General features: G+C 27.9%; 1 protein-coding gene across 1 annotated transcript in view; it reads right to left on the bottom strand.

The window, feature by feature from the left end:
- Nucleotides 1–2,350: 2,350 nt before the first annotated feature.
- Nucleotides 2,351–14,918, bottom strand: part of LOC135959806 (uncharacterized) — a 53,782-nt gene continuing 41,214 nt past the window's right edge. Inside the window, exons 6-8 of the mRNA XM_065510881.1 lie at nucleotides 8,438–8,802; nucleotides 8,232–8,278; nucleotides 2,351–3,086 (exon numbers count right to left, since the gene is read on the bottom strand). Of these exons, the coding sequence (XP_065366953.1) occupies nucleotides 2,351–3,086; nucleotides 8,232–8,278; nucleotides 8,438–8,802 (1,148 nt within the window). The remainder of the gene's footprint in view (nucleotides 3,087–8,231; nucleotides 8,279–8,437; nucleotides 8,803–14,918) is intronic.

Raw genomic sequence — 14,918 nt, 5'->3', positions numbered from 1 at the left:
ATTTCAATTAAATACCTTTTTAAAGTAAAGTGCCATTTTAATAAAGTGGGTTTTTAATAACATCTTTCAATAAAGTACCTGTTGAAAAATGTATTTTTACAATATACACAAACTATTTTAGAAATACTTTTTTAAAAAATATACCATTTTAAAACCTTTGTATCCCTCTCACCTACCTACTTACCTCTTAATTAACTAATTACTTGTTGAAATAACTTCCAATTAATAAAAATAAATACTTTTTGCAAAAAATGTCTAGTTTTTTTCTTTATTATTCAATATTTGATTTTATTTTCAATATTATTAATTGTTAATTTTTTTATTATTGTTGTTATTATACTTAATTATTTTATATATTTTATTTGTTAATGATTTTTTCTTCTCATTTGAGTTTTTTTTATATTTTAATCATATTTATTTAAACTTATTTTAACAGTATTATTATGATTATGTTTTGGTTTTTTTCACTTTTAATCACGTTTATAACTTTTTTACATTTAATCTGTGGCTGTTTGTTGTATTTGTTTTTTGTTTGCTTCATTGGAGTTTTGTTTCATGTTTTTATTAATTAATTATTTATATTTTTAGCATTTACTGGTTACATTTATGTATAGAAATTTACGTTACATTTCATTTTAATTACTACACATTTTTCATTTGTTTCTAGGTTTTTTATTATTGAATTTTTTTTTAGGAATTATTTTCATTATTAACATTATATATGAGCAGTATTTTTTGTACACAGATGAAAAATAAATAATTAAAGAGGAAATTTGTTTATGGTTTTTTGTTTTCTTGTTTTTAAATAATTGCTAATTGATAATAAGTGTTATGAAAAAGCTAGATAATGAACGAAATGAAGAAATTAGCTGTTATGGGTGATTTAACGAGATATTTCCTTAGAAACTGGGAGTTTTTAAAAATATAAATATTTAAATATTTCCAGTTAATAATTTCAACAAATTTCAATTTAAACTAATTTTTCTCTTGCTTACAGCAATAATGAATCAGATTCAGGCATATCAACTAATTTGAAATAGCATTAGTACGAATGCCTTTTCAGGAATAAAATACTTTGTTTTGGACAGGATCAAAATGAAATTCTCTATTGAGTTATATTTTGGAGTATCTCTTTAAAAAAGGACTATACCTTTTGATTAAAGTACCTTTTGAATAAAGTAACTTTTGAATAAAGTACCTTTTGAATAAAGTACCTTTTGAATAAAGTACCTTTTGAATAAAGTACCTTTTGAATAAAGTACCTTTTGAATATGGTACCTTTTGAATAAAGTACATTTTGAATAAAGTACCCTTTTCAATAAAGTACCTTTTGAATAAAGTACCTTTTGAATAAAGTACCTTTTGAATAAAGTACCTTTTGAATAAAGTACCTTTTGAATAAAGTACCTTTTGAATAAAGTACCTTTTGAATAAAGTACCTTTTGAATAAAGTACATTTTGAATAAAGTACATTTTGAATAAAGTACCTTTTGAATAAAGTACCTTTTGAATAAAGTACCTTTTGAATAAAGTACCTTTTGAATAAATTACCTTTTGAATAAAGTACCTTTTGAATAAAGTACCTTTTGAATAAAGTACCTTTTGAATAAAGTACTTTTTGAATAAAGTACCTTTTGAATAAAGTACCTTTTGAATAAAGTACCTTTTGAATAAAGTACCTTTTGAATAAAGTACCTTTTGAATAAAGTACCTTTTGAATAAATTACCTTTTGAATAAAGTACCTTTTGAATAAAGTACCTTTTGAATAAAGTACCTTTTGAATAAAGTACTTTTTGAATAAAGTACCTTTTGAATAAAGTACCTTTTGAATAAAGTACCTTTTGAATAAAGTACCTTTTGAATAAAGTACCTTTTGAATAAAGTACCTTTTGAATAAAGTACCTTTTGAATAAAGTACCTTTTGAATAAAGTACCTTTTGAATAAAGTACCTTTTCAATAAAGTAACTTTTCAATAAAATAAATTTTGCAATAAAGTACCTTTTGAATAAAGTACCTTTTTGAATAAAGTACCTTTTGAATAAAGTACCTTTTGAATAAAGTACCAATTGAATATTATTCATTTGGATTTTACCCAGATTGAAGAAAAACTCCTTACTTTCTAAGAAATATAATTTTTAGTCTCTCTCTGAATGATCAAACACTTTAACTATTTATACATAAATCTATGCCTTGCCTTCTTAAAACTCTAACACATTTGTTTGCCTTCCCTCTAATTTATCTAAAACTACTTAAATAAATACTTATTTCAATAATTTTCCTTATTTTTATATAGAATTTTTTTCGTTTTCCAAAAAACTTTATACAAAACTTATATTATTTTTACAACATCATTCTTTGGCTAATTTCAGTCTAACCGCTAAACGTTTACACTTCCATATCAATTGGGTTTCCAAAATACTAAACGACATGGCCACCAACACTAGGCCCAACAGCAAATAAGCACAGCAGGCAAACAGTTGGATTTCGGGGCCCTGAAACGTTTTCAGCGGCACAAAATCACCATAACCAATGGTTGTCAGGGTGACAAAACAAAAATAAGCACCATCGATTAGAGACCAATTTTCCCACAGAGCAAATATGACAGTGCCCAGACAGACGTAGAATATTAAAATGAACAAAACCACAATGATGGGAACCTGAGGTATTTGTGACGTTGAGTCGCTGAGCGAGACTAACGAATGATTATCACAAAAATCGTCTTGGCCGAGGTGTTTATCAGTCTGGGAGTGATGTAGATGTTTTAGTTTATAGATATTGGTGCCTTCCAAACCACCACAATCATCATCGGAGGTATCTTCGTAGTGATCGCCATAACAAATAGCGGCACCAGAGGAATTGCGACGCTTGGGTACATGTAAATTACATTCACCTTTGCGATTGATTATAACGGATTTACGTTGCTGGCCCATAGAGTGGCTGGAGCGTTGAAAGGTATTTAGGGTGTGGCGATGAAATGAAGCGGCTGTGGCATTAAGGAAACTGCGGGCATGAGACTTGTCTTCAGTTGACACTGCAGAACTGGTTAGTAAAGGTACTCGAGAGGGAGTGCCATGAGGGCAATTGCTGCAATTATAGAAAAACAAAGTAATAAAAATTAGAAATGTTTGATAATTTATTTTGAGGCAGTTAATTCTATTTACTAGATATAATTACAAACATATGTAATATTCTTTTCATCATTATAATAAATTAAAAACACATGGAGAAAACCGCCTTTTTTATTAAATTTATTTCCTTTTAACACAGTGTCTTCCTTATGTATTCTCTTCCGGCCTTGCTTATTTCCTTATTTAATTTTTTTTTACTTAAGTGGATTGTTCGCACAATAAACATAAAATTGTGTTAAAAATCTGCTGTATCAGCATTTAAATTTGCAGCAAAAAAAAGCAACACAAAGAATTATTGAAAATGAGGTAAAATGAAATAAACAATATAAAAAAAAGAATGAAATTACATTGTATTGTATGTCTGGTGTAAAAATAAAATTAATTGACCTGATTCAAGCTCAAGTTACAATTAATTACCAACACTTAAACAACATTGTACACACAGACATGCCTTCACTCACTCACTCACACTCTCCAATACACTCATGACATTATACATGGCAGTAATAAATGGCGATTGAAAAACTGCACAGAGAGAGAGAGGGTGAGAGGGAGGCAAAAACCAGCCATCATCGAGTATTAATATGAGTGTAAAAGCAAAAATAAAGTCTGCAAGTGTTGGTTTCTTTGTAAAACTTGTAAAGAAAATAATGTGTGGCAACATTGCGTTGAAAGGCAACACTTAAGATGTGTGTAAGTGTAGGTACATTAGAGTGGTCCTTTTTTGCACTTTTCGATGAACCGAAAAACCGAATGCTGAAAATTTCGATTTTATATAAAAAATTTAAATGTTGAATAAATTAATATTAAAAATAATGTTCGTATTTCAGTTACCTATAGAGTTTAAATATTGGTTACCGCGATAGACTAGACGACAATGTGTAGCACTATCAATCTGGTAGTTACGGGTTCGATTCACGCCAGTGTATTTATGGATAACAAAAAATAATTCTTTAATTTCATGTTATTTTAGGCCTTGGTAGCATCTAAAATATAGAAAATGAGGGCCATCCCTAATGTACATGTCTGTAATAAAAAATCATGAAGGATGTTATAAAAATGTATCACTTCATTTCGTAAATCTTGTATTGAATGTTATAGAAAAAATAAGAGAAAAGCGCACAAAGAAAATCTGCAATAGCATGATTAAATCATGATTGTAATTTATGAGACAATGAGAAAAATTGAATAGGGGTTTGATAAATTTAAAAGCTGGAGATTAATGATTTTGGCGGTAGATTAATTGTGAAATACAGGGTGTGTATCATATTGAAAAATTTAAAAACTTAATTTTTAAATCACTAACTTTCAAATTATCATAGCTATAAAAGGTAAAACCGAAGTAACCCAAAATTTCGCATTTACTAGTTTTTTATATTTTTTTATTTTTGAAATAATATGGTTAAAGTTGGTGAAATCTTTAGCTAATACTTAACAAATTGTTTGTACACACGACGTATGATAAATATTTAATTTGTGAATATTAAATAATATGTATATGCACTATACGAGATTTATCAGACATTTTTAAATGATTAATTCTAATTCGGTGGTAACGAATCATATACACCCTTCACCAAGTATACTTTAAGATAAATGTTACAAACAATTTTGGTGAAAAATTTATTTTAGAAGTTTTAATAAAAATTTTTTTGGAAAAAAAATTTTTGTGAAAACAATTTGAGACAAGTAAAAAATAAAAATTTTAAATATTTTTAGGTAAACATAATTTATTTTTTTTTGCAGTTTTTTCATATTTTGAAAAAAAAAATTTCGAATTGTTTTTGAAATTTTTTTTTAAATTTTAATTTTTTTTTTATATTTAGCAAAAAAAAGCTTTTGTTGAAAAAAAAATCGGTTTAAAAAATATTTTTTCCGATTTTGACCCATTGTAGGTCCAACTTACTATGGCTTTATATACGTCATTTAAAGGTCTTTGAAATATCTATCATTAGATATCCATATTGTCTATATTAATGACTTAAGTAGTAATCCAGATATAGGTCGAAAATAGAGGTTGTCCTAGTTTTTTCCTCATATCTCAGCCATTTGACGACCGATTTTGTTGATTTTAAATAGCAAACTTCTCGAAAGCATGTCTGACAGAATTATATAAGATCCCGAAGATATCTGCGATCTGTAGAAAATTGATTTCAACAGACAGACGGACAGATGGACAGACGGACAGACAGACAGACGGACATGGCATAATCGACTCCGCTATCTATAAAGATCCAGAATATATATACTTTATAGAGTCGGAAATGAAAAATGTAGAAATTACAAACGGAATAACAAACTTATGTATACCCTTCTCACGAAGGTGAAGGATATAATAAAAATGTCTTTAATAAAAAGTCTAGTAAAAAATTTGTTAAAAAAAAAAATTTGGCAAAAAAAAAATTATTGTTGAAAAACATTTGTTCGTTTATTGGGTGTATGACTTATAAATGAGGGATTTACAATAGATGGTGTACTTTTTAAATGGGGGTTTTGTCTTTAATAACTTATAAGACATTTTGAAGGGTTCATGTCTGTAATATTTCCTCACTTCGTTATTATAGTGTAAAGAACAAAGTTTTGAAAAAGTCGAATTTTGTACCAACAAATCGCATAGGAGAAAGTTTTGCATTACATATTTTATTTAGGACAAGTAATAAAGTATGGTCGGTCATTCCCGACCATATAATACCCTGCACCAAGTAAATGAGCAAAAACATTTTTCTATTAAAATTTTAATAATTTATATTCGTGAGTGATTTTTGGAAGTGGGCCTTATATCATGAAATCACCATGAAATTAGGTTGAGTGATTTATGTCTATATGAAAGTATATTATGTTGAATTTTGTGTGTATACCAACATTTTTAAGAGATTTATGCATTTCGGAAGCAGGTCTATATGGGAGCTATGACTACTTATGAACCGATCGTAACAAAATTTGGTGACATGAATTTTGTATATATAAAGCGGAATTTGTGGAGATACATATATAAATTAAACATTTATGACCGATAAAGTCCAATAACGAGAGGACATTTGTATGGGGGCTAAGTGAAATAATGGACCGATTTCAGCCAATTTCAACAGGCTTGGTCCTTGGGCCGAAAAACTAACATGTAACAAATTTGATCGAAATATCTTGAAAATTTCGACCTGTACTTTGCGCACAAAGTTTACATGGACAGCCAACCAGCCAGACGGACGAACGGACATCGTTTAATTGACTCAGAAAGTGATTCTAAGTCGATCGGTATACTTTAAGGTGGGTGTTAGACTATTATTTTTGGGCGTTATAAACATCTGCACGAACGCATTATACATTATATAAAAAGTGCCTCTGAAGCAAACCGATTTCTCACCAAAGCACTTTGAATTCATCGTTTTCCAAGTGCTGATTTTGATACCGAACATGAAGACCAAGAATTGGAGGCACTACTCCATGAAGATTGTTATCAAACTTAACAATAGATTGCAAAATCATTGGGAGCTTCTCAAGCAGAAATTTCAAAACATTCGCAAGCAGCAGGATTCATCCAAAAGCAGAGAAATTGGGTACCATATGAATTGAAGCCGAAATACCTTGAAAGACGATTTTGTTTGTCCCAGATGATTCTTGAACGCTATAAAAGAAAGTCAGTTTTGCACGTAAGAGCGGGAAGTGAAGTCCGTCCTACCAGCCACCACATGCTAAAAACATTTAGTGGTTTGGAAGTTTTGCCGACTACTACAAGGATACTCTTCACTTTAGAAAAGATTATCCGATATTGTCTGGATTCGTTCTTGGCCTCAAAAGATGAGCAGTTCTTTTGGCTTGGATTCTTATAGTCTTATATTCCAGACCTCGTTCCATCCAACCACTACAAGGATACGCTTCACTTTAGAACAGATTATCCGAAATTGCTTTGATTTGTTCTTGGCCTCAAAAGATGAGCAATTCTTTTGGCTCGGATTTCACATATTGATAGAAAGATGGGAAAAGTTCATAGCAAATAATGGCCAATATTTTGAATAAATTTATATTGTACAAATGTTTCAAAATATAAGCTAAAAAATTAAAAAAGTCTCGAGTTATTAAGTCATACACCCAATAGTTTAATAAAAAATCTAAACAAAATGTAGGTGAAAAAAAATTTGGTGGAAAAAAATGTTGGCCAAAAAAAATGTGTTGCTGAAAAACAAATTTATTTCAAATTCAAATTTATTTGTTGTTTTCAATATAAATAAGAAAGAAAATGTTCGTTCGCATTTAGTGAGCCAAGCCCTCAAGGTTTTATTCATAACAAATTTTTAAATTTATCAAAGTTTTATAAAACAAACTTTGTATGAAATTTTGTTTTATAAAACTTTTATAAATTTAAAAGTTGATTATGAATTAGGGGGGTAAACTTTCCTTATTTTATAAATCATAAAGAATAGATATGTTACATCAAAATTTAGTAATTTTTTAAATTAAATTTTTTTATTAAATAAAATTTTTCAAATATTTACTATTACTTTCTAATACTAGCAATTGTACTAAACCCCTTTCGATTACATTGCTTATCCACTGCTTGCCGTCTTTACATTTTTATTTTATTTATTTTTTCTCTACCTCTCTAAACTCTATTAGACCTTTTAACTCATGTGACAACACAATAAATCAAGCATGTCTAAACATACCGATGTATCTGCAACAAATCAAGCACCTACAGCTTGTTAAACACACAGACACCCACAACACACACATAAATCCTAACCTATAGTTAGTTGAAATGTAGGTGTTGAAGCTGAAATGTTAGAAAAGCAAAGAGAAACACCTCAAGGTATCCTATTGCAACAAGGACATCCATCGAAACCGGTTGTAACACTAAAATGTACAGAAGTTTCAATTTGTTGCCCAAATGAACTTTCAATGGATTTTTTTCATCTCATCTATACCTGGCAAGTCTCTGGCAATTGTTTTCTATTGTCTATGGCTGCTGTACCAGCAGTGGTCATTTAAAGCAATTTATTTTAAGAATAAAGCTTTTTTTCTATTTAGTTTTTCTTTACATTTTCATGTTCTATTCTGTTCATTTGTTGTTAAATTTCATTTTTTTATTTTTTGCTTTAACACTTACCCCAAACGTTGTTGCTCTTGTTCCTCTTCATCCTCCATTATATCTACCGTTGCTGCAGCACCACCTGCTGAGGTTACACCTTGTGAACCGAGACCCAAACCCGTTTGGCTATTAACAGCCAGACTTTGTTGCTGTTGCTGCTGCTGTGGTGTGTGATGTATTGTTGTTGTTGTTGATTCATGATTTTCATAAATAGTTGTTGTATTGTTAGAATTTGTATTATTTGTTAATGTTGCCGAGGATGCTGGTGATGTTGAGGAGGCAGTGGTAGTTGAGGTATTGCTGCTACCATAAAAACTGTGGCCAGCTGTTGTTGGTGCCATAGCTGTGTCTGTTTCCAGTGCTGTTTCGCTTGAAAGCATGACTGATGTTGGAGTGTAAACACATGATGGTGTTGTTGCTGGTGCCGCTGTTAACGTAAGCTGCTGTTCACTTACTAAACTGTTACTGCTGTTGTTAAATGACGGCAAGTTTTGTGATAAATCATGCCGGCAGGAAATATCACTTTCATGCATTAAAGTATTGATTTCTTGTGGTAGTGGTTTCGTTAAGAATTTCGCCCTTCTTATACCTGTAAATATAGAAACAAAACAACCGACATATTTAATATTATTTTTAGTTTTACCAAAACAAATTTCATATTTTCATGTTCATGTTTCCATTCAAATAACCATCAATCATCAATTGTTGTTTAATAAATTAACGCAAAAGCCAAAGAGAGAATTTTGTTATGTGAATGGCTTAACAGATTTCATTTATTTTTTATACCATATTTTTTTGCAGTTTTGTATAAAAGAAATAACTTATAAAAGCCAACAAAATCATAAAACTTTTTCAATCATTTCGTTTTATACAAATTTTATGCTTTCAAAACAGTTTTTTCCTCTCACACACTCGTCATCATACACAAGATGCTCTTGTCAGTGCTGTCGTCATCATAATTATAATCAATAAAGAAAATGTGTCACAGATGTACTAGGATTGGAAAAAGTTTAAGGTGGCCAGTTTATATGAGTTTTTATGAACCGTAACCAGATATAGAGGTTTCAGTTAGACATACATTTACGTTTTTTTGTGAATAATTTTTGAATAAAATCAAAATTTATTTAATTTCAACAGATTTATTTCACACTACGGATATTTATTATTCAATACATTAAAATTAAATATCGCTCATATGTCTTAAAGTCTGATTCAAATGAAAATTTGTGTAAAATATGTGTACCTTTCTATTTTTGCAGAAAAGAACTTTGTAAAAAAGTACTATTTAAAGACAACAATTTCTATCAAAATAATTTTATAGTATAGAAAAGGTACTTTTATAGAAAAGTTATTTTTATAGAAAATGTACTTTTATAGAAAAAGTACTTCTATAATAAAAGGTACTTTTATTAAAATGTACTTTTATCAAATGGTACTTTTATCAAAAGGTACTTTTATCAAAAGGAACTTTTATCAAAAGGCACTTTTATCAAAAGGCACTTTTATCAAAAGGTACTTTTATCAAAAGGTACTTTTATCAAAAGGTACTTTTATCAAAAGGTACTTTTATCAAAAGGCACTTTTATCAAAAGTCACTTTTATCAAAGGTACTTTTATTAAAAGGTACTTTTATCAAAAGGTACTTTTCTCAAAAGGTACTTATATCAAAAGCTATTTTATCAAAAGGTACTTTTTATAGAAAAGGTACTTTTTATAGAAAAGGTACTTTTTATAGAAAAGGTACTTTTTATAGAAAATGTACTTTTTATAGAAAAGGTACTTTTTATAGAAAAGGTACTTTTTATAGAAAAGGTACTTTTTATAGAAAAGGTACTTTTTATAGAAAAGGTACTTTTTATAGAAAAGGTACTGTTTATAGAAAAGGTACTTTTTATAGAAAAGGTACTTTTTATAGAAAAGGTACTTTTTATAGAAAAGGTACTTTTTATAGAAAAGGTACTTTTTATAGAAAAGGTACTTTTTATAGAAAAGGTACTTTTTATAGAAAAGGTACTTTTTATAGAAAAGGTACTTTTATCAAAAGTTACTTTTATCAAAAGTTACTTTTATCAAAAGGTACTTTTATCAAAAGGTACTTTTATCAAAAGGTACTTTTATCAAAAGGTACTTTTATCAAAAGGTACTTTTATCAAAAGGTACTTTTATCAAAAGGTACTTTTATCAAAAGGTACTTTTATCAAAAGGTACTTTTATCAAATGGTACTTTTTCAAAAGTTACTTTCTATAGAAAAGCTACTTTTTTATAGAAAAGGTATTTTTTTTAATGAAAAGGTACTTTTTTATAGAAAGGTACTTTTTTATAGAAAGGTACTTTTTTATAGAAAGGTACTTTTTTATAGAAAGGTACTTTTTTATAGAAAGGTACTTTTATCAAAAGGTACTATTTTCAAAATGTACTTTTATCAAAAGGTACTTTTATCAAAAGGTACTTTTTTCAAAAGTTACTTTTATCAAAAGGTACTTTTATCAAAAGTTACTTTTATCAAAAGGTACTTTTATCAAAAGGTACTTTTATCAAAAGGTACTTTTATCAAAAGGTACTTTTATCAAAAGGTACTTTTATCAAAAGGTACTTTTATCAAAAGGTACTTTTATCAAAAGGTACTTTTATCAAAAGGTACTTTTATCAAAAGGTACTTTTATCAAAAGGTACTTTTATCAAAAGGTACTTTTATCAAAAGGTACTTTTATCAAAAGGTACTTTTATCAAAAGGTACTTTTATCAAAAGGTACTTTTATCAAAAGGTACTTTTATCAGAAGGTACTTTTATCAAAAGGTACTTTTATCAAAAGGTACTTTTATCAAAAGGTACTTTTATCAAAAGGTACTTTTATCAAAAGGTACTTTTCCCAAAATGTACTTTTATCAAAAGGTACCTTTATCAAAAGGTACTTTTATCAAAAGGGTACTTTTATCAAAAAGTTCTTTTATCAAAAGGTACTTTTATCAAAGAAAAGTAGTTAGGTTTATAGAAAAGTGCCTTAATCAAAAGAATTTAATTTACAAATGTAATTCTATAAGAAGTACTTTGTTTCTATAAGAAAAGTGTACCTTTATCATTCTTATATATAAAAAAATGTCCTTAAATTTTCTTCTAATTTCTCCCAGAAAACGGTCACCCTTGATCACATTTGCAATTGATTTCAGAAAGCTTATACCGAATGTCTCTAAGAACCTACTTAATTTTCACAATTTAATGCTCAACTTCATGTACACAGAAATGAAAAACGAAAAAAAATCGAAAAGAGAGAAATAAATCGACAGTTTGCGGTTTGAAATAAAGATGAGCCAATTTTATTAATCAAGCACGTACTTCGTTACTGATGAGGCCGTTACCACCAACACACAATTTCCTTTAAGGCTTGAGCATTAAAAAACATAAAGAAAAACTGATTTTAAGTGCACAAGTTATAAGTGAAAATTAAATGTTGTGATTGATTATCCAACTTGAAAGTGATAAGAACAGAAAGGAAAAGTTTATTGTATAAAAAAAATCATAGATAGCTGAACAATACAGACAGCTGTGTTTAAGTTAAATGCAGTAAATAATATATATTTTTATTACAACAATTTAAAGCTCAACCTTATTAAATTTTCTTAATTACTTTTGCTCAAAGTCCTTTTCAAAATTCCGGTTTAAATAATAAGAGCTCATGTTATTTTTTTTTTTTTGTTTCAACTAAAATTATTATTGGCCCTGTTGTGTATTTTAGAGCTGGCGGAAGTTTTTCGTAGTTTGTTTTGTTTCCTAACATTTATAAACTTGGTCACGTCATCATCACTACACAGTTTATAGTCGTTAAACACTTCTTAGCCACTCCAAAGCCACTCGTGTGCATTGCTACTACGTCTCTATCTCCCTGTTCCGCTTCTCTATATACTATTCCACTCACTGCCTTCTAGGGATAGTTTAATTTGTGATGAGTATAATTTTAATTTAGTTTTTCTAGTTGACGTTCGTTGGTTTTTTGTTTCATTTAATTTTTGCTGGCTTTTTGCTATGCAACAACATCCTACACAGTCAAGTTAAAAAAAAAAAAAAATCTCATAAAAAAAAGTAACAAAAAATTTTAAAAACGTTAAATGTCATTTGATTTTGTTACAAGTAGTTGTTGTTGCTGTTGTGCTTTCACAGATTTGTTGCAAACCTGCGGTTATTTTTTCACTCTCTTCCGCATCTCTAATGTAACGATTATGTGAACTTTGAACGTTTGTTTTAATTACATTTAATGTTGTTGTTGTTTTTGAGTATTTTCTTCCGCTTGCAACCAGGGGCCATTAAATTGTTGCAACTTGTATTTTGTTGTTGTTGCTGATATTTAAAATTGGCAACAAAATTGTGGCGCCAAACTGTTGTAAATGCAGTTAGAAAAATAATGAATATTTTTTTAAGGTTTTACTTGAATACCCTCTCAGGGCGACAATTAATATTGTATTTGGTTTGTCATTTTGTTGAGAACTACTTTTATAAGGGGAAATAAAATAAATGGCATGTTGTAAAGCAAAATTTTTGGATTTTTGTAAGAAATAGTTTTCTAGAACAAATTTTAAAAAATTAAAGTACTTTTTATAAATATTTACGAAAGTACTTTATATATAAATTGTTTCCTAATAATGTACTTTTGATAAAATAGAAATTACTTTTATAAAAAATATCTTTTTAAAAAATACTTTCATAGAAAAAGGATTTTATAAAAAGTACTTTTTATAAATGTTATTTTTTATGAAAATAATTTATAACACTAATTTACTATTAAAGTACTTTTAATAAAAACGTCTATAAAAATACTTACATAAAAAAAGAACTCAATAAAAACAATAATTTTTCTATAAAAGTACTGTTTTAGATGTTTTCTTAATAAAAGTACTTTTTATAATTAATATTTTTGCACGAAAGTACATACTTTATATAAAAGTTTTGTTTCATTAAAATGCTTTTGATAAATTAGAAGTACTTTTTTAAAATTCACTTTCATAGAAAAAGAATTTTATAAGAATTTATAACTTCTTTTATAATAAGTACTTTTATTGCATAGTACTTTTACAAATGAGATTTTATAAAAGTTACTTTTTATGAAAGTACTTTTTATAAAACTATTTACCTAATAAAGTACTTTTCATTACTATTGCCACCAACAATGGCAATAGTAATTTCTACATTTTTCATTTGCGACCCCACAAAGTATATATATTCTGAAACGTTGTAGATAGCAGTGTCGATATAGCCATGTCTGTATGTCCCCCTGTCCGTCTGTATGTTGAAATCAACCTTCCGTATCACCCAAATAACTTACATACAAGATTCATGCATCAATATATCCGCTGTATAACCGGATCGGTTGCTATTTAAAATCGAGAAAATCTACATACAAATGGCTGAGATATAAGAAAAAACCAGGACAACCTCGATTTTTTACCTATTTTGATCTCTATCTGGAATACTAAGTCATTAATATAGACAATATGGATACTGATAAATATTTCAAAGACCTTTTCAATTACGAATATAACGCCATAGTAATTGGAACCTACAATGGGTCAAAAATATTTTTTAAACGATTTTTTTTCACCAAGTTTTTATCATAAAATTTTTTCATTTTTAAATAAAAAAAAATATAAAAAAATTTAAAAATTTTAAAAAATTATGAAAAAAATGTTTTCCATAAAATTGTTTTACAAAAAATAAAAAAAAAATTGTAAATGAAATTTTTTTTTAAATTTTGTTTACCTAAAAATATTTAAAATTTTGATTTTAAAGTATAATTTGGTGAAGGGTATACACAATTCGTCACTGCCGAATATAGCTCTATATATGTATTTTTCGTGCAATTATTTTCGAAAATAGTAATTTTCTATAAAAGAATTTTCTATAAACTAAATTATTTTACTTTTCATAAAAGTACTTTACAATAAAAGTATTTTTTAAGAAAGTAATTATCAAGAAAGTACTTTTTATAGAAAAATACTTTAATATGAATGTACTTTTCAATATAAATGTATGGTTATATTAAATTATTTAAAAAAAAAAGTTTTCACTATAATCTTTGTTATGAAAAGTTTTTATATGTATAAATATTTTTCTTCTGAAGTAGTTATTGTTTGTTTATTCGTATTAAAAAATGTACTCTTTTAATATTATGGAAAAAAATAATGTGAACTGTAACAAATGGTTTATATCTACGTAGCGACGTATGATTAATATTTAATTTTTAATATTAAATAATAAGTTTTTTTAAATCTTCAAGTTCTTAAATATTTGTGTATTTCTTCTATTTTAGGTTTTTAGCCCTTGTAAAATTAAAAAAAAATATAATAAACAAATGGATCAAAATTAGGCCAATTTTATAGTTTATTTTACTTTTTGTAACCAGCATCAAAAATATGAGAGGTTTTGGTTTTGTCATTCTTTTTATAGCATATAGAAATATTGGTCCACATCTGGGTCCTTATAAAATTCTAAGACGATCTAGCTATGTCCGCCAGTTTGTCCGTCTGTCTGTCTGTGAAAGGTACGATAAGGCACAAACAAAAGGAGCTAGCTGTCTGACATTTTCTCCAAATACTTTCTGTTGATAAGGTTTATTTGGTATTGAAAACGGGCATTATCGATGCTTGATATCATGTAGCCCCCATACAAATGTCCGCTAGAAATACTGTTTCAGCAATCATCAATAAGTTAATTA

The sequence above is a fragment of the Calliphora vicina genome, chromosome 5 (assembly GCF_958450345.1).
Source record: "Calliphora vicina chromosome 5, idCalVici1.1, whole genome shotgun sequence".
NCBI classification, from domain to species: domain Eukaryota; kingdom Metazoa; phylum Arthropoda; class Insecta; order Diptera; family Calliphoridae; genus Calliphora; species Calliphora vicina.
This window is presented reverse-complemented; position numbering and strand designations above follow the sequence as displayed.